General features: G+C 41.0%; 1 protein-coding gene across 7 annotated transcripts in view; it reads left to right on the top strand.

The window, feature by feature from the left end:
- Nucleotides 1-23,802, top strand: part of OSBPL9 (oxysterol binding protein like 9) — a gene marked incomplete at its 5' end in the record, with an annotated part of 159,392 nt that overhangs the window by 16,546 nt on the left and 119,044 nt on the right. For 6 of the 7 annotated variants that reach the window (XM_080691784.1, XM_080691785.1, XM_080691779.1 and 3 more), the window contains one exon: nucleotides 19,996-20,046. The exons of the other annotated variant lie outside the window; for it this stretch is intronic. In XM_080691784.1, the coding sequence (XP_080547910.1) occupies nucleotides 19,996-20,046 (51 nt within the window). The remainder of the gene's footprint in view (nucleotides 1-19,995; nucleotides 20,047-23,802) is intronic. 7 annotated transcript variants of the gene reach the window in all.

Below are 23,802 nucleotides of genomic sequence, written 5' to 3' on the forward strand. Positions count from 1 at the left end.
GAGACCCTGTATCCAAATAAAATATAAAAATGGGGCTGGGAGTATAGCCGGAGGTAGAAAGCCTCTGGGTTCCAGCCCCAGTACCACACACACACACACACACACACATAAATAAATAAATAAATCCTGGTCTTTGCTGTAATACACTGACTGGAAGAGATCCATGATAACTTTTCATTCTAACAAGACTGCTAGTCACACACATTTAGGTGTTATTTGGCAGTCTTTAGCAATGTCTAGAAGATGATTTTTAAAAATCTACCATTTAATTCTTAGGTTTTAAGTATCTGAAGAACTTAAGTGTATCTATTTCTTTTACATATATTAGAAAGTAAAGCTGGGTGTAGTGGCACACGCTTGTAATCTCAGCACTTGGGAGGCAGAGACAGGATATTCGCATAGGTTCAAAAGCCAGCCTCAGTTACTTAGTGAGGCTCTCAGCAACTTAGTGAGACCCTGTTTCCAAATAAAGTATAAAATGGATCTGGGAGTATAGTCTGGAAGTAGAAAAGCCCCTGGGTTCCACTCCTAGTACCAACAACAACAACAAAAAATTCATTTTTTTTTTTTTTTTTTGCTGGTCTAGGAATGGAAGCCAGGGGCATTTGACCTCTGAGCTACACCCCCTGCCCTATTTTTATTCTTTATTTTGAAACAGTGTCTCACTGAGTTGAGAAGGGCCTAAGTAACTGAGGCTGTCTGTGAACCACGATCTTCTGGTCTCCACCTCCCAAATGCTGGGATGTGCGCCATCACACCTGGCTTAAATTTATGTTTTTTTAAGTAAACTGTTTTTTTGTTTTTAACAGCTCTATATATCTTTTATTTATTCTAGAAAAAGAGAAAAAGATTTACAACATTCTATGCAGATGCCAATTCCTTAATGGGCCCGAGGAAAGAGGCCTGCCAACTCAAATTTTCTGTAGCCCAGGGTAGGGCATGCTTCTTATCTGGGCACAGAGGCGCATAAACCCTCCCTGCCTGTGGATTTTCTCTGAAATCTCTAGTATACCAGGACAAGTGCTATGTCAGGTTGTGACTTAGTCTCCACCTAAGTAAACTATTCTTGAATGTATTAATGTCATCTTTATTAAGCTAGTATGATACATTTTTTAAAATTTTTATTTATTTATTTATTAGTGGTACTGGGGGTGGAACCCAGAGGCTTTCTACCTCCAGGTTATACTCCCAGACCTATTTTATACTTTATTTAGGAACAGGGTCTCACTAAGTTGCTGAGAGCCTCACTAAGTAGCTGAGGCTGGCTTTGAACCTGTGCGATCCTCCTGTCTCAGTCTCCCAAGCACAGGGATTACAAGCGTGAGCCACCACGCCTGGCTTTAGTATGATACATTTTAATATGGGTTGAATTTTCCTCATTGGAAATGCTTGGCACCACAAGTGTTTTGAATTTCAGAATTTTTTTCTTTTTCCTTTCTTTCTTTCTTTCTTTCTTTCTTTCTTTCTTTTTTTTTTTTAGTGAATTTCAGAATTTTTTTCTTTTTCCTTTTTTTTTTTTTTTTTTTAGTGGTATTGGTGGTGGAACCCAGGGGCTTTTCTTCCTCCGGGCTGTACTTCCAGACCTATTTTATGATTTATTTGGAAACAGGGTCTCACTAAGTTGCTGAGAGCCTCACTAAGTAGCTGAGGCTGGCTTTGAACCTGTGCGATCCTCCTGTCTCAGTCTCCCAAGCACAGGGATTACAAGCGTGAGCCACCACGCCTGGCTTTAGTATGATACATTTTAATATGGGTTGAATTTTCCTCATTGGAAATGCTTGGCACCACAAGTGTTTTGAATTTCAGAATTTTTTTCTTTTTCCTTTCTTTCTTTCTTTCTTTCTTTCTTTCTTTCTTTCTTTCTTTCTTTCTTTCTTTCTCTTTTTTTTTTTAGTGAATTTCAGAATTTTTTTCTTTTTCCTTTTTTTTTTTTTTTTTTAGTGGTATTGGTGGTGGAACCCAGGGGCTTTTCTTCCTCCGGGCTGTACTTCCAGACCTATTTTATGATTTATTTGGAAACAGGGTCTCACTAAGTTGATGAGAGCCTCACTAAGTAGCTGAGGCTGGCTTCGCACCTGTGTGATCCTCCTGTCTGAGCTCCCAAGTGCTAGGATTACAAGTGTGTGCCACCACGCCCGGCGTTTATTTATTTTTATTCATTTACTTTTTTTTCTGCAGTGCTAGGGTTTGAACCCAGGGGCATTCTACCTCTGAACTACATCCCCAGCCCTATATTTTTTTCTTTGGTTTTGAAACAGGGCCTCACTCTTTTGCAGAGGGCCTCATTAAGTAGCTGAGGCTGTCCATGAACATTGATCCTCCTGTCTCAACCTCCCAAGCATCGGGAATACAAGTGTGTGCCATCATGCCCGGCTGTAACAATTGTACATGGAGATTTGTAGGTTTCCTGTTGCTCTTTTCATACAGTCTTATTGAGTGTAGTTCACGTAGCATACAGTCCATTTAAATTATTCAATTCAGCCACTTTTGCCATCTCTACAGTCAACTTTAAAAAACTTTCATCACCCCAAAAACAAATACTGTTCTCAACTACTAGATTATATTTTTCCCTGCAGATTTGTTTATTTTGAACTATTTATTTATTTATTTTTTGCGGGTCTGGGGATGGAACCCAGGGGCATTCGACTTCAGAGCTACACCCTCAGCCCTATTTTTTATTCTTTATTTTGAAACAGGGTCTCGCTGAGTTGCAGGGGGGCTCACTAAGTAGCTGAGGCTGTGTCTCCCGAATGCTGGGATCACAAGCGTGCACCACCACGCCTGGCTTTGAACATTTTGTATTAATAGAATCAGTTGGAAAGACTTTCTTTTCTTCTTTTGGTTCTGGGGATTGAACCCAGAGGCATTCTACTTACATGTTATACCCCCAGCCCAATATTATTTATTTCAAAACAGGGTCTCATTAGGTTTTCGAGAGTCTCACTAAGCTGCTGAGGCGGGCTTCCAGCCTCCGAACCTCCTATCTCAGTCTCCCAAGTACTGGAGTTATAGGTGTGTGCCATCATACCTGGCTTATGGATGAATATTTTATTGTGTGCATATTATTCTACATTTTATTGATCACGATTGAGTTTTTTTGGCTACTGTGACTAATTCTACGGTGAACATTTGTGTGCAAGTTTGGTGTGAGCATATGTTTTCATTTCTTGAATATATGTCTAGTAGAAGAATTGCCAGGTCATTATTCTCTGTGTTTAACCTTTAAAGACCTGCCATACCGCACTGTTTTTCATTCCTAGGAACAGCATGTGATGCTGCCATTCAAAACCCTTACATAGCCGGGCGTGGTGGCGCACGCTTGTAATCCCCGCGCTTGGGAGGCGGAGACAGGAGGATCGCACAGGTTCATAGCCAGCCACGCGCGCTGGCTTAGGAGACCCTGTTTCTAAATAAAAATATAAAAATAGGTCTGGAAGTGTAGCCCAGAGGTAGAAGGGCTTCCAGGAACCTCAGTACCACCACCAAAAAAAAAAAAAAAAAAAAAAAAAAACCCTTACATAGTAGCCCAGCAGAACACCTGTCATTCACCCCACTTCATTTCATCAAATAGGCATTGGAATATCTCACACCAGCATAAGAAGTGTGCCTTTGAGAGACCACATTCATATAACTTTTTATTGTAGCACATTGTTATAATTGTTTTGTTTCACTGAAAAAACTGTTCTTTTTTTATTATTAGCTTTGTAATATCTTATTGTACCTAATTTACAAATTAAAGTTTATCATAGGTATGCGTAGGAAAAAACATTATATATAGTGTTTAGTCTTCTGTGCAGGTTCTGGCATCCACTGTTGTCTTGGAATATATCCCCTACAGATAAAAGGGGTCTGTTGTACATACTATTATATTATACCTTTTCTTTCCTTTTTTTTTTGTGGGTCTGGGGATGGAACCCAAAGGTATTTGACCTCCAAGCTACACCGCCTGCCCAATTTTTTCTTTATTTTGAAACAGGATCTCACTGAGTTGTGGAGAGTCTCACTAAGTAGCTGAGGCTATCCATGAACCACGATCCTCTGGTCTCAGCCTCCCAAATGCTGGGATTACAAGTGTGTGCCACCACGCCCGGCTTATATTGTACCTTTTCTTCCAGCATCACAAAGATCATAGGAATGATCTTTAGCCAAGTGAGATGTTAGCCAAGTATGATGGTATACTATTGCAATCCCTGTACTTGGGAGGCTGAGATAGGAGGATGGCAGATTTGAGGACAGCCTCTGAAATGTGATGAGATTCTCAGCAACTTAGTGAGACCCTGTCTCAAAATAAAAAAGAAAAATAGAGCCGGGCCTGGTGGCGCACACTTGTAATCCCCGCGCTTGGGAGGCAGAGACAGGAGGATCGCGCAGGTTCGAAGTCAGCCGTGCGCTGGCTTAGGAGACCCTGTTTCCAAATAAAAATGTAAAAATAGGTTTGGGAGTGTAGCCTGGAGGTAGAAGGGCTTCCAGGAACCCCAGTACCACCAAAAAAAAAAAAAGAAAAATAGGGCTGAGGTATAGCTCAGAGATAGAATGCCCTTTGGTTCAATCCTAAGTACCACATGAAAAACAGATGTTACGGGTTAGATCTAAAGGCCTCCTGAAGGCTCGTATGCTAAGGGTTTGGTCATCAGGCAGTGACCGCCTGTTGGGAGGAGCACGAGCACCGAGGAAGCAGAGCTTAGTGGAAGGATGTTGCATCACTGGGGTCAGGCCGTGATGGGGATATGGGGATACAGGTCCTCTGGCTCCTCCTCTGCCTGTCAGTGCTTTTCTTCCCAGCTACCAATAGGTGAACAGCTTTGTTCCACCTTGCACTTCAAGTGGGCCAATCAACCGTGAAGCCTCCAGAACTATGAGTCAAAGTAAATCCTTCAAGTTGATTATCTCAGGTGTTTTATCAGTGCTGGAAGCTAGCTAACACACCAGTGACTGAGATCTTACTAAGTAAGGTTGAAGGAAAAATGTTATACTTTGTTGATTTTGCCACTTGAATAAATACAATATAAAATGGCACAATAAGGTATATAGAAAAATTTATCACAACACTTTTAGGTTGTAGAAATTCCTGACAACTACTCCTATTCATCCTTGTTACCACGGCAGTATGTAGACCACTATGATGTCTTACCAGGACTACTGTAAAAAACTCTTAATTCTTCTTTTTGTTTCAATTTTTGCTCATTAGATTCAGTTCGCTTCTTTGTTTGTTTTTTTTTTTTTTTGGTGATACTGGGGTTCCTGGAAGCCCTTCTACGTCCGGGCTACACTCTCAGACCTATTTCATATTTTTTATTTATTTGGAAACAGGGTCTCTTAAGCCAGTGTGGCTGACTTTGAACCTGCGCGATCCTCCTGTCTCCGCCTCCCAAGCGCGGGGATTACAAGCGTGCGCCACCACGCCTTTCCTCCTACCTTTTTAATGACAGTTACTGTTATTTGCTACAATTGCTTTTTGTTTATTGTTTCTCTTTACTAGAGTGTAAACTCTACTAGAACAGAGATGTTGTCTTCATTTTATCTCTTATCATCTAGAGAAGTGCTGGCCTTTAGTAGCTTTTTAGTAAAATATTATAAAACTACAGTGAGGTACTTGATCATATTTCTTTTCTTTCTTTCTTTTTTTTTTTTTTTTGTGGTACTGGGGGTGGAACCCAGGGCTGCCGGAGCCAGCCAGCAAAAGTACGGGTTCTGAAGAAAGGCGTGAGGATGAAATAATTCAATTATAAGAATTTGATTCAAAGAGTATTTAATTCTAGCATGGAAGGATCGCCAGTACACTCCCGGGTCCATATCTCTACTGGCCGATCCTGGGTTTATCACTCTCCCCTATTTATACAGTTCCAGGTCAGTCAATCCCTCGTGCCATCACCACCTGAGCTTCTCTCAGACCTTTTACTTTGAACTTTCCATGATCCCAAACCTTATTGACTCTGGGCAAAGGACAGTCAGAAGTATTCTTTTAGGGGAAAACCTTAATGGCTCCCCACACAGCGCCTTTTCTACCTCTGGACTATATACTCTCGGACCTGTTTTATACTTTATTTGGAAACAGGGTCTCACTAAGTTGCTGAAAGCCTCACTAAGTAGCTGAGGCTGGCTTCGAACCTGTGCGATCCTCCTGTCTCAGCCTCCCAAGTGCTGGGTTTACAAGCGTGCGCCACCACGCCCCGCTTGATCTTATTTCTTTTGCTCAATGAAGAAATTGAAAGTCAAGAGTAGCTTCACTGTGTGTGATCAAAATTTTGAACTTCAAATAGAATTTTTTTTGTGTGTGTGTGGTACAAGGGATTGAACCCAAGGAGCATTCTACCTCTGAGCTACACCCCTAGCCTTTTGTATATTTTTTAGTTTGGAACACGGTCTCGCTAAATTGCTGATGCTGGCCTCACCTGCAATTCTGCCGGGCGTGGTGGCACACGCTTGTAATCCCAGCATTCGGAAGGCTGAGACTAGAGGATCGCGGTTTGCAGACAGTTTCAACTACTTAGGCCCTCTGCAACTCAGTGAGACCCGGTTTCAAAACAAAGAATAAAAAATAGGGCAGGGGCTGTAGCTTGGAGGTCGAATGCCCCTGGGTTCCATCCCTAGACCCGCAAAAACAAAACAAAACAAGAAAAAAAAACCCTGCAATTCTCATTTCAGCCTCCCAGGTACTGGGATTACAGGTATGTGCCACCATGCCCAGCTTCCTCTTTCCTTTTTTAAACAGGGTCTTGCTAAATTGCTGAGGCTGGCCTCTAACTTGCAATCCTCCAGTCTCAGCTTCCCAAGTACTGGGATTGTAGGTGTTCTCTACCACTCTGGTTTTTAAATAGAATGTTCTTTCCAGAATACTGAATTAGCAGTTATTAGAATGATGATAAAAACTTAAATTATCACTAATCTGCTGATGGGATAAATAATATACATGATTATCATAATGAAATAAACTTAATTTCTTTCAGCATAGGCCCTTCTGAAATACAAAATGCATTGATTAGTCCTTTAAAACCAAGGAACCCAGCCTGACGTGGTGGCACACGCCTGTCATCCTAGAGCTTGGGAGGCTGAGACAGGAGGATAGAGGCCAGCAGAGACCTTCAGCAACTTAGGGAGACCCTTTAAAAAAAAAAAAACACCAAGGAATCCTTTAGATTTGTTGTAGGGGTAGGGATAAACTAAGTATACTCCCTCCAGTCTTCATTCAGCGAAAGCCTTCTAGATGGGGAGAAGGGAAGGGAGCAGATGGCAAGCCTCATAATTTGTTGAAAGATGGGTTTTGTATATTTACATGTCTTAAAATAAAATCGGGCCTCACAAATGCGCCAAACTAAAACCCCTGCCCACAGCCGGGCGTGGTGGCGCACGCATGCTTGTAATCCCCGCGCTTGGGAGGCGGAGACAGGAGGATCGAGCAGGTTTGCAGCCAGCTGCGCTGGTTTAAGAGACCTTGTTTATAAGTAAAAAAGGTATAAAAATAGGTCTGGGAGTGTATCCCAGAAGTAGAAGGGTTTCCAGGAACCCCAGTACCACCAAAAACATAAATAAAATAAATTAAAAAAAAAACCTTTAAAACCCCGCCCACAAATTCTTCGTGTGTGTGTGTGGGGGGGGGCGGGGGTGTACTGGGGATGGAACTCAGGGGCATTCTACATCTGAGCTACACCTCCAGCACTATTTTTTATTCTTTATTTTTGAAACAGGGTCTGAGTTTCATAGGGCCTCACTAAGTAGCTGAGGCTGGCTGCAAACCACGATCTTCTGGTCTCAGACTCCTGAATGCTGGGATTACAAGTGTGTGCCACCACACCCAGTTTATTCCTCATTTAGAAACAGTATCTCACTCAGTTGCAAAGGGCCTCACTAAGTAGCTGAGGCTGGCCTCAAAACACGATCCTCCTCTCTCGGATTCCCAAATGCTAGTATTACAAGCATTGTGCCACCATGCCTGACTTCCACAAATTCTTTTTTTTTTTTTTTGGTGGTACTGGGGTTCCTGGAAGCCCTTCTACCTCCGGGCTACACTCCCAGACCAATTTTTTATACTTTTTTTATTTGGAAACAGGGTCTCATAAGCCAGCGCGCGCGGCTGGCTTTGAACCTGCGCCATCCTCCTGTCTCTGCCTCCCAAGCGCGGGGATTACAAGCGTGCGCCACCACGCCCGGCCACAAATTCTTGAAGAAAAATTTTCTTGAGATTTTAGTCACCTAGAAGAGTGTAGTAAGTATAATTTTCTCATAGGTTACATCTTGCATGACCAGCCTACCATATTTTATTTGTATTTTTACCTCTCAACTTCTGCCCTCATTTTTCTTGAAATCTATAATTTTTTTTGTCGAAACTAGAGATTGAACCCAGGAGCATTCTATCTCCAAGCTACACCCCAAGCCCTATTTTTTATTCTTTATTTAATTTTTATTATTTATTTATTTATTTATTTATTTATTTATTTATTTATTTATTTATTTATTTATTTGTGGTACTGTGGTTCCTAGAAACCCTTCTACCTCCAGGCTACACGCCCAGACACCTATTTTTTTTTTTACATATATTTTTATTTGGAAACAGTGTTTCTTAAGCCAGTGAGGCTGGCTTCTAACCTGCAATCCTCCTGTCTCCGCCTCCCAAGCGGGGGGATTACAAGCATGTGCCACCTCACCCGGCTTTATTCTTTTTTTTTTTTTTAATTTTTTATTGGTGCACTGTATTCATACATCATAGTAGGATACAAACTTTTGTAGACATACATGCACACATTGCCCAGTCAGCCCCCACCTGATCACCACCCCATTCTCTCCCCATCCCTCCCTCCCATGCTTGGCTTAGTGGTTGACATCTAGTATTATAGCAATTTATCCAAACTTAAAAATGATAATCTCACATAACAGTTTCATTTGTCTGATACCAAGCTTTTGATGACTTAAAGATAACATTTCAATATTTCTTTTTACTTTCTTACCAGATAATTTTTTTTTCTATTTTTTTTTTTGGTGAAACTATCATATATTTATATATATATTTTTCAGAAAAAAAAATCTATTCTAATATGGAATATGGACTCTAGATACCCACAACGATCTTGGAAAAGAACAAAGCTAGAAGATATATATTTTCTGATTTCAAACCATATAAAGCTACAATAATTGAAACAGTGTAGTACTGTTCTAAAGGCAGACATATAAACCATTGGAGTTAAATACAAGCCTAGAGCTAAACTCTTCCCTATATTGTCAAGTTATTTTTGACAAAGTTTCCACGAACATTTGGTGGTGGAAATAATAATCTTTTAACTAAATATTGTTGAAAAATAATAATTACATGGAAAAGAATAAAATTGGACCCTTACCTAATCCCATATACAAATATTAACTCAAAATAGATAAAAGACCTAAATATAAATCTTAAGACTATAAACTTTTAGGAGAAAATCTGGGTCATAAAACCTCACAACATTGAAATTGGCAGTGATTTCTTGGATATGATTTCAATGGCACAGGCAACAGAAGAGTATACGAACTCCCTAAAAAATAAAAAAAATATATTGTATATCCAAAGACAATGTGAACAGAGTTAAAAGTTACTAATAGAATGGGATAAAATATTTCCAAATGCTTTATGTGAAGGTATATTAATATTCCAACTAGAAATCCTAAAAATTAACAACAATAAAAGCAAACAATACAATTTAGAGATAGGTAAAAGACTAACATAAGTAATGAATCTCCACAGATAACCAATCTTAGTTGTCTGTTGGATGGAAAATCTTGTTTCTCTGGTTCTGGTGTGTGTTACCTATTTCTTCTTTGTAGTTAATCTCTTTGAGTATTTTCTCTAGCGCTGGTTTTAAAGACATAAATTCCTTCAGTTTCTGTTTGTTATGGAAGCTTCTTATTTCTCCATCTAATTTGATAGAAAGTTTTGCTGGGTAGGACATTTTTGGCTGGAAGTTGTTTTCTTTCAGAGTTTGGAATATGTTACTCCAAGCCCTTCTGGCTCTCATGACTTGGTTTGGGAAGTCTGGAGTGATTCTAATTGGTTTGCCTCTGAATGTCACTTGGCCCTTTGTTTTTGTTGCCTTTAAGATTCTCTGCTTGGCTTCTACATTGGTCATTTTGACAATTATGTGGTGTGGGGATCCTCTTCTCTGATCCTGTCTAAAGGGAGTTCTATAAGTTTCCTGGATCTGTGTATCGACCTCTTGCTCTGTGTTTGGAAAATTTTCTGCTATTACTTCCTTGAAGAGATTGTTGATCCCTTTGGTTTCACTTTCTTTTCCCTCCTCTATTCCAATTATTCTTAGGTTAGCTCTCTTAAAATGGACCCATATTTCTTCAATGTCAGATTCCTGCTGTCGGATATTTTTTCCTAGATTAGAAACTATGCGTTCATTTTTGGATTGCTCATCTTCTAAGAGCGAGATTCTGTTCTCCATGTGGTCTAATTGGTTGTTCATGCTTTGAATTGATGCCTTTACTTCATTAATTGCATCCTTTATCTCTTTTTGGCTCTCTCTGAGTTCTTTTCGAAGCACCTCTATTATTTCTACAGTTATTTTCCTGATTTGATCTTCTAGAAATCTCTGAATTTCTGTTTTATCGGGTTCTGATGTTGTGGGGTTGTGGGCATTCATTGCTCCAGTATTATTCCTCTTTCCCATGATTTCGGATGTTTGTGCCTTCTCTGGGTTCTTCCCTTGGGTCACTATGACTTCCCTTAAGGTGTTCTGGATCTCGAGTCAGTAGTATCTCAGACCCCACTACTCCTTTACTGGGTTGTATCACAGAGTCTCCAACCCAGAGAGTCGATAGAAGCTGCTTTAGACTGTGGGGGGGTGCCAGGTTGCACGTTCTCCTATGGTGTGATATCTCTGCCACCGCCCCTCTCCCACTGGGTCTAGTCCCAGGGAGTACAGTACTGGGATTTCTCCTCTGTGGCCCGCAATTTGACTCACTGTTCTTGAGTACGCAGATGTAGCCGTACTGGACTCGGTGAATTCGGTGCTGCTGCCGCCAGTGGCAATATGGTGCCGCTGCCACGCCCTCGGCCGTGAGGCTGGCGTATTTCTTCTTGGTTTTGATTTCCACTCTGAATCCCTGCAGCGTGTGCTGAGCTCAGCCACTGGGAGCTTTAGATGTTCCTTCGCCGAGATCCCGCCTGGCTGTTCCGCAGCAGCTCACCTCGGCTTGCTGTAGCCGTCCGGTGAAATCGCCGCTGCCGCCGGCAGTATGGTGCTGCTGCCGCGTCCTCGGGCGTGAGGCCGGTGTATCTCCTCTGTGGCTCTGAGCTCTGTTCTCAGTCCACTTTCTCTCTGGAGCCTGGTGATTTTTTTGTTTCTCTGGTGATGGTGTTTTCTGGCTATGAAAGGCGCTGATTTTGTGGTAATGGAGATTGGTTGTTAGCGGGGCTCTTAAGCCCCGCTTTTCTCGGTCGCCATCTTCCCGGAAGTCCCAGCTTTATTCTTTATTTTGAAACAGGGTCTTCTAGTTGTGGAGGTCCTAAGTGGTGGAGGTTCTCACTAAGAGCTGAGGCTGGCTGCAGACCTGTGATCCTGTCTTAGCCTTTCAAGTACTGGGAATACAAGAGTGGATCATGATGCCTCCTGGAAATTCATTAATTTTTTTTTTGGGGGGGGTCTGGGAATGGAACCTAGAGGCAATTTGACCTCCGAGCTATACCCCCTGCCCTATTTTTTATTCTTTATTTTGAAACTGGGCCTCACCAAGTTGTGGAGGGCCTCACTAAATAGCTGAGGCTGTCCGTGAACTGTGATCCTCCAGTCTCAGCCTCCCGAATGCTGGGATTATGAGCGTGTGCTACCATGCCCGGTTTAAATTCATAAATTTTGAGGTAAAGTTAGAATTGCTAAAGAACAGGTGTTTTTTTGTTTTGTTTGTTTTTGTGGCACTGCGGATGGAACCCAGGGGCATTCTACCTCTGAGGTAAAACCCCAGCCCTATTTTTTTTTTTTTAAATTTTGAAACAGGGTCTCATTAAATTACAAAGGACTCATTAAGTAGCTGAGGCTGTCCATGAACTGAGATCCTCCTGTCTCAGCCTCCTGAATTGCTGGGAGTACAAGCAAGCCTGTGTCACCACGCCCCGCTGGGAGAACAGGTTTTTTTGGTGTGTGTGTGGTACTGGAGGTGAAACCCAGAAGCTTTTCTATCTCCGGGCTACACTCCCAGACCTATTTTATATTTTATTTGGAAACAGGGTCTCACTAAGTTGCTGAGAGCCTCACTAAGTAGCTGAGGCTGGCTTTGAACCTGTGTGATCCTCCTGTCTCAGCCTCCGAAGTGCTGGTATAACAACTACTGAGATTACAAGTGTGTGTCACCACGCCCAGCAGAACAAGTGTTTTTAAGTTGCCTTTTAAAATAAAAAGTACTTTCCTCCAGATTATAAAAGTAAAATATGTTGTTCATAGATCCTTAACTTCTCAAGCTCATGAAAATTTCTTATGCACTTTGGCAGAGCTCTTGAATTCTTGACGTACTACCTTATTCTCTCATAATTCTACTTTCTCATAAGTACAAAATTTAAGAGAAAATTTTTAAGAAAGTAATTTATTTGGCAGTGTTTGAATTTATAACAATTTTTAACCCTGTCTCTTGATGTTTCAAATGCCTTTCTTACTAACTTGGGAATCATAGTTAGTAGTTTCTTTGCACAGTTTTTTGGAGTCCCAAACTAAATTTAAGCAAAGAGCTTTTGGAGCATGGGCCCATTCTAAATTGGGCTCTATAGGATGAATCTTGGAATTAGAATAAAGCATCTGAAATTTCATGGTTCTTGTCTATTCTTATTTGAATTTTTTGTGTTTTATACACATTTTTCGATATAATTATCAATATTTTTTTGCAGTGCTGGGGATTAAACCCAGGGATATTCTACTTCCAAGTTATACTCCCAACCCTATTTTTTATTCTTTACTTTGAAATGGGGCCTCGCTATGTTACAGAGGGCCTCACTGAGTAGCTGAGGCTGGCCGAGAACCTGTGATCCTCCTGTCTCAGCCCCCCCAGGTACTGGCATTATAAGTATGTGCTGCCACCACACCCAGCTTTCCTCTATTCTTTAGATGTGTGTGGTGTTCTTCTCTTTCCCTGAATTAAGTCTTTCCAAATAAGGAAAATGATCCTCAGGCAATTTGATTTAAAAAAAAGCAAAGTTGAATGATAGTAATTGATTATAATTTCACAGTTTGCTCAAAGAAGTGCAAATATTCAACCAGAAACCACGTAGAGTTTAACACTATCCCATCATCTCCTTCAATCAACTTTTGTGAAAAACCACGAATCAGGAGGTAGTGGCTCATACCTATACTTTTAATTCTTGGGAGGCTGAGACAGGAAGGTCGCAGGTTTGAGATCAGTTTCAGCAATTTAGAGACCAGCTTTCAGCAACCTACAGAGATCCTGTTTCTTTTTTTTTTTTTTTTTTTTTTTTTTTGCGGGTCTGTCTGGGGATGGAACCCAGGGGCATTCAACCTCCGAGCTACAACCCCTACCCTATTTTTTTATTGTTTATTTTGAAACTGGGTCTCACTGAGTTGCAAAGGGCCTCGCTAAGTAGCTGAGGCTGTCCGCGAACCTCGATCCTCCCAAATGCTGGGATTACAAGCATGTGCCACCACGCCTGGCTAGAGAGATCCTGTTTCAAAATAAAAATAGCCAGGCGTGGTGGCACACGCATGTAATCCCTGTGTTTGGGAAGTGGAGACAAGAGGATCGCGCAGGTTCGAAGCCAGCCTTGCTGGCTTAGGAGAGACCCTGTTTCCAAATTTAAAAAATATAAAAAATAGGTCTGGGACTGTAGCCCGGAGGTAAAAAGGTTTCCAGGAATACCAGTACCACCAATAAATAAATAAATAAATAAATAAATAAATAAATAAAATAATAAAACAGAGCTGAAGGTGTAGCTTGGGGGTAGAATGCCCCTGAGTTCTAGCTCCAATACCAAAAATCCAAAACAAAACAAAAATCACCAACCCATTAATCAATACTTAGTGTTTGGGGCAATATTTTGAGAAATAAAATCTGCATTCAGGTCCAGCATGTACTATAAATAATTTGCAGAACTGGGGCTGCTATTAGTTTTTTATTTGTTTCTTTTGTGGTTTTGGGAATTGAGCCCAGATGCATTCTACCTTCAAGCTACACCCCAAGTCCTATTTTACTTCTTATTTGGAAACAGGGTTTTGCTAGGATGATGAAAGTCTCACTGTTTGCTGAGGCTGTCCTTAAACCTGTGATCCTCTTGTCTCCGTCTTCCTATTTGGTTTTTAATATTTAACTTTATAAAGGATACAAAAACTCTTACATCATTATGGCTACCCTTAATGGAACTTGTTAAAGTGGTTATGTTCACTGATTTATTGGCATGAAATTCTGTACATCGTAGTCAGTATTATATAATTCAGTATGTAATTTATTCATAGCAAGAAATGTCACTTTTAAGGAGACTACACATTTAGGCTGTCTGCCTAGTTAGTGCATTAGCCTATTCACTCTCTTAAAGTAGACTGTATGAATGCCAAATTTCTAAAGAGCAGCAGATCAATGAGAACTATATGTTATTAGACACATTGGGCAGGAGTAGGAAGAGAATGAGGAACATAGCCCTGTGCCCTTGTGGAAGATTAGGACTTGAGGCTATTAGTGCATAGATAGTCTGGGTGAGCTGTCTGCAGGATGACCATTCCAGACTGTGCCTGCGGTGTCAAACTTTTTTATATGCATAGCATTCAGTAATTTACTTGGTCTCCCTAGTGTCACTTTCATTTATATTGTATGTAACTCTTACCATGCAAGTTTTTAGGAGATTGTGACGTGCACATTACACAGAGGGAACTGGTGAAAGAATCTGTTGCCGCCACCATCGTTAACATCCATGTTTGTGGGGCTGGAGGTGTAGTTCAGTGGTAGAGTCCCTGCCTGGCACATGGGAGACCCTGGGTTCAATCCCAGTTCCACAACAAAACAAAAATACAGGTTAAATGAGAAATAAAAGCCTATTAAAAATCTTTAAAAAAAAGTCATGTTTGTTAGCTTTTCCCCAAGGTTCTTATATTTTTTTTTTAGTGCTATTTTTCTAAAACAGACCTTTAAGGATGTTTTTATCCTCCTTTTAAATCTTCAGTAGTTCTCCATTAGCTATTGAATGAAGCTGAATTTTTTTACTCTCTCTTTTTTGGACTCTTTAGGGATGGGATCCCTGTAATCATCATCATCTTCTTCTTCTCCTCCTTCTCCTCCTTCTCCTTCTCCTCCTTCTCCTTCTCCTTCTCCTTCTCCTCCTTCTCCTTCTCCTTCTCCTTCTCCTTCTCCTTCTCCTTCTCCTCCTTCTCCTTCTCCTCCTTCTCCTTCTCCTTCTCCTCCTTCTCCTTCTCCTTCTCCTCCTTCTTCTCCTTCTCCTCCTTCTCCTTCTCCTTCTCCTTCTCCTTCTCCTTCTCCTTCTCCTTCTCCTTCTCCTTCTCCTTCTCCTTCTCCTTCTCCTTCTTCTCCTTCTTCTGATGGAACCCAGAAGCATTTGACCTCTGAGCTACACCCTCAGCCCTTTCTTTAATTCTTTATTTTGAAACAGGGTCTCACTAAGTTGCCGAGGGCCTCAGTAAGTAGCCGAGGCTTTTCACAGACTGTGCTCCTCCCCAGTGCTGAGATTCAATGCTGCGATTACCACCACGCCCAGCGAGATCCCTGTCATCTTTCAGCCTCATCTCTCTATAGGCCTGTTCTCCTGTATGTAGAAAAGTGAAGTTTTATGTTCCTTTGCTCTTAGTATGCCTCGGCTTGGAATGGCCTTTTCTTCTTACCTTCCATCTTATCAGATCCCTGCTTTTTGTTTTAGAGCCCCAGATTGAATCCAGAACCTCTGGCCACTTCATCTTGCCTTCCTCAGACCCTTACCTGTGGCAGGGAGTCTTCTCAAGTTTACATTTTGTGCTTAGAATTCATGTTAGCATATATTTTGCTCTGTTAAAACTGTTTACATGGTAGTCTTTTTTTTTTATATTTTTCAAGAGTCTAAGCGAGTTAATTTGTAGCGTCCCACATTCTGAGTTTGCCTGATCATTTTCTAGTTCTATTTGTTTTAATCATTTTCGTTCTTTTTTTTTTTTTTTTGGAAGGGGCATACAAAGTATTGAAACTAGGGTGTGTTCTTCCTGCGCTACACCCCAGCCTTATTTTGTTTTTTACTTTGAAACAGAGTCTTAATAATTTACTGAGGCTGGCCTCAAACCTCTGGTTCTCCTGTCTCAGCCTCCTAAGTACTGGGATTACAGGAATGCATCATCACTCCTTGTTTATAATTTTACTTTTTTCTTTACTGGGGTTTGAACCAGGGGCATTCTAACTCTGAACTATGCCCCATCGCTATTTTCATTCTTTATTTTGAAACAGGATCTCACTGAGTTGCAAATTGCCTCACTGAGTGGCTGAGACTGGCCACTAAACTGTGATCCTCCTGTCTCATCCTCTCATGCACTGGAATTACAAGTGTGTGCCATCACGCCCGGCTGTATAATTTTATTTTTAAAATTGTATTATGAGCCGGGCGTGGTGGCACACTCTTGTAATCCCTGTGCTTGGGAGGCTGAGACAGGAGGATCGCATGGGTTCGAAGCCAGCCTCAGCTACTTAGTGAGGCTCTCAGCAACTTATTGACACCCTGTTTCCAAATAAAATATAAAAACGGTCTGGGAGGTTAGCCTGGAGGTAGAAAGCCTCTGGGTTCCACCCCCAGTACCACCAAAAAAAAAAAAAAAAAAATTGTATTATGATAGCCGGGTGTGATGGCACATTCTTGTAATCTCAGCATTTGGGAGGCTGAGACAGGAGGATCAGATTTCACAGACAGCCTCAGCTACTTAGGGAGGCCCTTCACAACTCAGTGAGATCCAGTTTCAAAATAAAGAATAACAAGTAGGGCTGGCAGGGGAGGGGTGGCGTGTAGCTCAGAGGTAGACTGTCCCTGGGTTCCATCCCTGGGACTGTAAAAATAAAATGTGTTATGGTTATGGTAGTTGCGTAATACTTGGGAATCTGAGAGACAGGAGGATCGCAGTTTGTGGCCAGCCTCAGCTACTTAGTGAGGCCCTCTGCAACTTAGTGAGCCCTGTTTCAAAATAAGGAATAAAAAAATAGGACTAGAGGTGAAGCTCAGAGGCAGAATGCACCTGGGTTCAATCCCCAGTACTAAAAAGAAACAAAAAATTGTGTTATGATGGAAGAGGATCAAGGATGGATATATTGACTTGACTTTACCTTGTTTGAGTTTATTCTGTATTCTTAAATCCTCAGCTGTTTTCTCTTTCTTTCTTTCTTTCTTTCTTTCTTTCTTTCTTTCTTTTTTTTTTTTGTGGTACTAGAATGGAACCCAGTGACATTCTACCTCCAAGCTACACCCCAGCCCTATTTTTTATTATTTTGAAACAGGGTCTCACTGAGTTGCAAAAGGCCTCACTTAGTAGCTGAGGCTGGCCAAGAACCCAGATCCTCCCAAATGCTGGGATTACAAGCATATGCCACCCACCCCGGCTCATTTCCTTATTTTGAAACAGGATCTCACTAAGTTGTAGAGGGTCTCACTAAGTAGCTGAGGCTGGCCATGGACTTGCAGTCTTCCTGCCTCAGCCTCCCAAGTACTGGGATTACAAGCATTGTTACCATGCCCAGCTCATCGGCTATTCTCTAACCTGATTATTATTTTTATATATTGCCTTTGTACTTTTGGAGGACTGCTTTCTTCAGTATGTTTTCACTAGCTGTGTTATTAACAAAAAACTCTTTCCCATCCTGTTGGTATTGAGAAATTTTGTTTTAAACTGTGCTAAGTTTGACTTGTACTGTAGGTAGAATTAAAAAAAAAAAACCCTCAATAATTCTCAATAATTCTTCTAAACATGAGTTTGTGTGGTTCAGGACTTTTGATGTATAGGTCATCTATTTTTTTTTTTTTTGTGGTACTAGGGATGGAACTCAGGTGCATTCGAGGTATACTCCTAGCCTTATTTTTTATTCTTTATTTTGAAACAGGGTCTCACTGAGTTGCATAGGACCTCACTAAGTATTAGCTGAGGCTGTCCTTGAATCGCTATCCTCCCGTCTCAGCCTTCCAAATGCTGGGATTACAAGTGTGCGCCACCATGCCCGGCCATATATGGTTTTTAAGTGGGACAATTGTCTATAAAACATAATCACATAACATCCTTTTTTTTTTTTAAATTTGCTTCTTTCTTATATATGTGGAGTACAGAAAAATAACAGTTGCTTAAGTATTAAATGTTTGTTAAGCGTTAGTTATTTGGCGTTTTACTCTGTTTTATTATGCATGACCAATTTAATCGTAGGAATATTTACCGAGCGTTAGCACGGTATTTGTCGTGCGTAACAGCCTTTGCTTGGCGTGGTGGGAGGAGGGAGACATAAAGGATAAGCTGTATTTCTTCAGGAAATGTGTTTTGAGCACTTAACTAGACACTGTTGTGAAGCACAAGTCAGTATAGTTCCGCCCTGTAAGGACTGTACTCCCGGTTGAGTGTGCCACAGCAAGGGAACACACAGGAGACTGGGAGCCCAGGGATGAGAAACCAACTCAGACAGAGCTAAGTGGCAGGAAGGCAGAAAAATCTGGGTCAAGACTGTTCCAAGCTGAGGAACATTGGATGAGAAGTCATAGGGTCAAAAAATGCCATCCATTTTGGGATTTGCAAATAGATAACATTAGAGTATTATTTATAAAAATATGGGCCTCTGCCTTTGTTAGAATCATCTGGGAACAGTTCTTAACCACCACCCCCTCCCTCAGGTTAATTCTTAGCCTTCTGAGTAATTCTCTGACTCACTAAAAGATGAGAAACACTAGGCTAGAATTAAAGGACATGGCCTGGGTATGATGGCACATGCCTATAATTCTAGTATTTGTGAGGCTGAGATAGGAGGATCGCAGTTTGAAAATAGCCTCAGCAACATAGTGAGATTCTTTTTTTTTTTTTTTTTTTGGTACTGGGGGGTGGAACCCAGGGGCTTTCTACCTCCAGGCTACACCCCCAGCCCTATTTTATGATTTATTTGAAAACAAGGTCTCACTAAGTTGCCGAGAGCTTCACTAAGAAGCTGAGGCTGGCTTCAAACCTGTGTGATCCTCCTGTCTCGGTCTCCCAAGCGCTGGGATTATAAGTGTGCACCCCTACGCCCGGCCATAGTGAGAACCTTGTTTCAAAACAAAAAAAATAAAAGCTGGGTGTGGTGGTGCATGCTTGTAATCCCAGCATTTGGGAGGCTGAGACAGGAGGATTACTGTTCAAGGACAGCCTCTGCTATTACTTAGTGAGACCCTTTGCAACTCAGCGATACACCGTTTCAAAATAAAGAATAAAAAATAGGGCTAGGGGTATAGCTTGGAGATAGAATGCCCCTGGGTTCCATTCCAAGTACCACAAGAAAAATTAAATAAAAAGGGCTGGGGTTGTAGCTTGGAGGTAGAATGTCCCTAGGTTTAATCTCTAGTACCACACACATACACTAAAAAATTAAGGGAAATGCAGATAGAATAAAAATTATAGTATAACATGTTAAATTATATATTTTAAAGTTCTATGATTAGGTTAATTTGTATAGCTTATAGCCCATTTTTATTTAAAACCTGATAATTCCTTTCTCAATAAATGATTCCTAAGCTGGGCATGGTAGTGTATGCCTGTAATCCCAGTATTTAGGAGACTGAGACAGGTGGATCACAGGTTTGAGGACAGTTTTAACAAGACTCTTATCAACACAGGGAAACCCTATTTCAAAATATAGGGCTGGGGGTGTAGCTCACAGTTAGAATGCCCCTTGGTTCAATCCCCAGTATCCCACCCCCCACACACATATATTTCTTTTGGAAGGGGAGATGGGCAAAAAAAGAATGGATGACACTAAAATTTTGTTTTTTTTCATCCCTAGATAATTCTAAAAATGATTAATCTGGTAATCTTTTATTTACTGAATGTTTTGTTTTTCTTCTAGTCCAAGGACAAAATGATGAGAGGTTCTCGCAGAGGATGCGTTAGACTCAGAGTAAGTATTTATTCATTTTTATGAAAACCAATTTTGACATAAAAAAGTATATTTTGGTGAAATAATAGAGGTCTCAATTTAGTTATTTTCCCTATTTAAGTGTTGAGCAGGCAACTAAGATTCAGAAAGGAAAAGTAAATTTCTACAACTAACTGCTATTTATTGTTGGAACCAGGACTAGAACTCATTTATTTTGGCCCATGATTTGATGTCCTATGAGTGACTTACAGTGCCTACTGCCTTTTAAAGCCTCTCATTTACAGACAGGGGCAAGGGCTGGAAATTAAATGAGTTGTAGCATTGTTGGTGTAGCACAGTAGAAAGACTGAAGAAGAAAACCCTCTGCTGTTAGCAGCTTTGTTTTCTTGTTTGACACTATTTAATTTTATCTATATCTGTATATCAGTGATGTCCAATAGAAATGTAATTCTAACCACATATATAATTTAAATCTTTCTGGTAGTCACATTTAAAAAGGAAAAAAAAGCCAGGCATGGTGGCACGCTCCTGTAATTCCAGTACTTGGAAGGCTGCGACAGGAGGATCACAGGTTCGAGGCCAGCCTCAGAAACTGAGTGAGACTCTCACTCATCAACTTAGCAAGACACTATTTTGAAATAAAAAATAAAAATGAGGCTAGGGATATAGCTCAGAGGTAGACCACCCCTGTGTTCAATATTTAGTACCACAAGAAAAATTGTCCAGGCCAGTATATCCAAAATATTACTGTAACATAAAATTGTTACAAAATTAGTAATAAGATATTTTGCAGTTTTTAAAAATTGTAGTTCTTTGAAATCCAGTGTTGTCTATTACACAAAGGGCGCGTCTCAATTCAGAATCGCTTTACTGTAGAGGAGGGGCTCAACACCACTTGTGACTGGCCAGTGGCTACCAGTGCAGGCCTCTAATTTCTTTCTGCATTTAATTGCTTATTCACATAGTTAAAGGCAAGAACGAGTCCATAGCTGAGGACGCCCGTCTGCGTGTATCAACGGGCAAGATGGCTTCCAGTAGCCCTGTTGCTTTCTTTCTGCCATCTTTTTTTGTCTTGTCCCCTTACTTTGTTTGTTTGTTTGTTTGTTTGATTATTTTGGTGTTGGGAACTAAACCTAGAATGCATCTTTCCTTTTGAAGATGTGAATATATTTGGTAAAGATGTTGCTGTCTTGTGTGTGTGTCTGCAGTACTGGGGAATAGACCCAGAGGCATTCTACATCTGAGCTACACCCCCAGCATTATTTTTTATTCTTTATTTTGAAACAGGGTCTCACTGAGTGGCAAAGGGCCTCACTTAACTAGCTGAGGCTGGCCACGAACCTGCGATCCACCTGTCTCAGCCTCCCAAGCACTGGAATTACAAGCATGTGCCACCACTCCCGGCTATGTTGCTGCTTTTACGTGCAGTCCTTGGTAGAATTGGGAGATAATGCCAAGAAGCTAACTAATACTTGAAGAATTCTGGCATTGAGATGGTGGTAAGCACAGCAAATTTGCAGGGGGAAATGAGACAGGCCTGTTTTGTGCAGATGGTGCATATGTGCTAGCATAGAGATTTTTTAAAGATTGAATGTACCATACTTTATATTTAAAAAATTTCTTTGTTTTCTCTTCTGTCAGCTTGGTCTAATTGCTTTCCTAAGTACTTGCTATTGACCTCGGTGACTGTGCAGTCTGGTATTCACTGCTTTTTTGGCTTGAGACAGGCTTAGTGGTGAGACTTTGGCAGAGCTGTGTTGGGACAGCACTTTAGGGGAATATAGTCTGGCTTTGAGCTACTGTCTCATTGTTATAGTTAGTGTTCTGGGTTTGTTTGTTGGTTTTTGTTTTTGCTTGTTACATATAGTTTAATCAGTTATTAACTCTGTAACTATCCGTCAGTTAAGAAATAGAATTTTAGCTGGATGTGGGGGCACAGATGTGGTGGCAGTTCGTGGCCAGCCTCAGCTACTTAGTGAGGCCCTTTGAGATTCAGTGAGACCTTGTTTCAAAATATAAAGAATAAAATAATAGATAATAGGGCCGGGGGTGTAGCTCAAAAGTAGAATGCCCCTGGGTTCCATCTCCAGTACCGCAAACAAAACAAAAAACAAAACAAAACAACAAAAAAAAGGTTAGTGGGGAATAGTGGTGCATACTTCTCTTTTTTTCCAGTACTTGGGATGGAACCCAGGGGAATTCTACATCTGAGCGACAACCCAGCCCTAGTTTTATTCTTTATTTTGAAATAGGATCTCACTGAATTGCAAAGGACCTCATTAAGTAGCTGAGTCTGTCCCTGAGATCCTCCTGTCTCAGCCTCTGAAATGCTGGGATTACAAGCATACCCTTACCATGCCTGGCTGGTGCACACTTCTAATCGTAGTGTATTTGAGAAACAGAGACAGGGTGATTGGGGATTTATGGCCAGGTTCAGCAACTTAGCAAGGCCCACCACAACTCAGTGAGACCTTGTTTCAAAAAATAAAATAGGGTTGGGGTTATATTTTAGAGGTAAAATGCCCCTGGGTTCCATCCCCAGGAACCCCCCCCCCAGCAAAACAAACAAACAAACAAAAAACCCAGAACAAAACTGGATGTCTTTTTGCTTACAATTTATCTATTAAAGAATTCAGGGGCCAGGCGTGGTGGGAGGAGGATCGCCTGGGTTCGAAGCCACCCTTGCTGGCTTAAGAGACCCTGTTTCCAAATAAAAATAGAAAATAGGTCTGGGAGTGGAGTCCAGAGGTAAAAGGGTTTCCAGGAACCCCAGTACCACCCCCCCCCCAAAAAAAAAGAATTCAGGGCTGGGTACATCTATATTTGGGAGGCAGAGACAAGAAAATTATAAAAAATATAATCTAGGCTAGCCTCAGCAATTTAACAAGGTCTTCAACAATTTATCAAGGTTCTGTTTCAAAATTAAAAATAATAAAAATAACTGGGAGTGTATCTTAGAGGCAGAATGTCCCTGAGTTCAATCTTTAGTGTTACGGTTTGAAATGGTGGGGGTTCTTTTTCTTATTGAACTAAGGTTGGTTGAATAGAAAAATTAACGGGCAGCTCAGTGCAGCTTTAACAAATCTTTATTACAAAATTAGTAGGAAATAGATCAGTAGGAAATAGAGAAGAGAAAGAAAAAGCGACATGCTGACCCGCATGCTGGAGAGCCCGGAAATGGAACTCCGGCCCCTTTTGGGGACCCCAACCTTTAAATATATTTTGTATTGGCATCTTTCTCATCAGCATTACCAAGGCAATGGGCTACTTACTTATTCCTTAGCCAGGTGGTGCCTCTTTGTCTCCGGACAGTGCACTTCCTAAGTGCAAGAGTCAAGAATCTACCTGCCCCTGAGCTCTATTGTATTGGGCAGTATTAGTTGCTCATCAACTAGGGTGCTTTGAAGCTGCATACAAAGTTTACCTTTCCTATGCCCAAGCCGGATCCCAGAGGAGAGGAGGTAAACAGAGGCACCCGGTTGCCTCTATTGTAATTTTAGGGCTAATGGCTTCAGTTGACTCTAAGGCTTTTACTATAGGTTAATGATTAGAATGAAGGGCAAAGACAGCAAGGAACTCTGCATTGTAATCACTGCAGCCCCCTCCCTGCCTGAGTGCCTGCACAGCTCTTAAGCTCTGACTAGATTTTACACTTTGGAAATTATCAAAGCAATTTTCCAATACCAGCACCTTAATACATTTTGATGCCTCTTCCCAATACTGGCACATTTAGTACAAAAAAAAAAAAGATCCTGTTTCAAAATAGCAAATAGTGCT

This window comes from Muscardinus avellanarius (genome assembly GCF_963383645.1).
Source record: "Muscardinus avellanarius genome assembly, chromosome: 3".
Taxonomy (NCBI): domain Eukaryota; kingdom Metazoa; phylum Chordata; class Mammalia; order Rodentia; family Gliridae; genus Muscardinus; species Muscardinus avellanarius.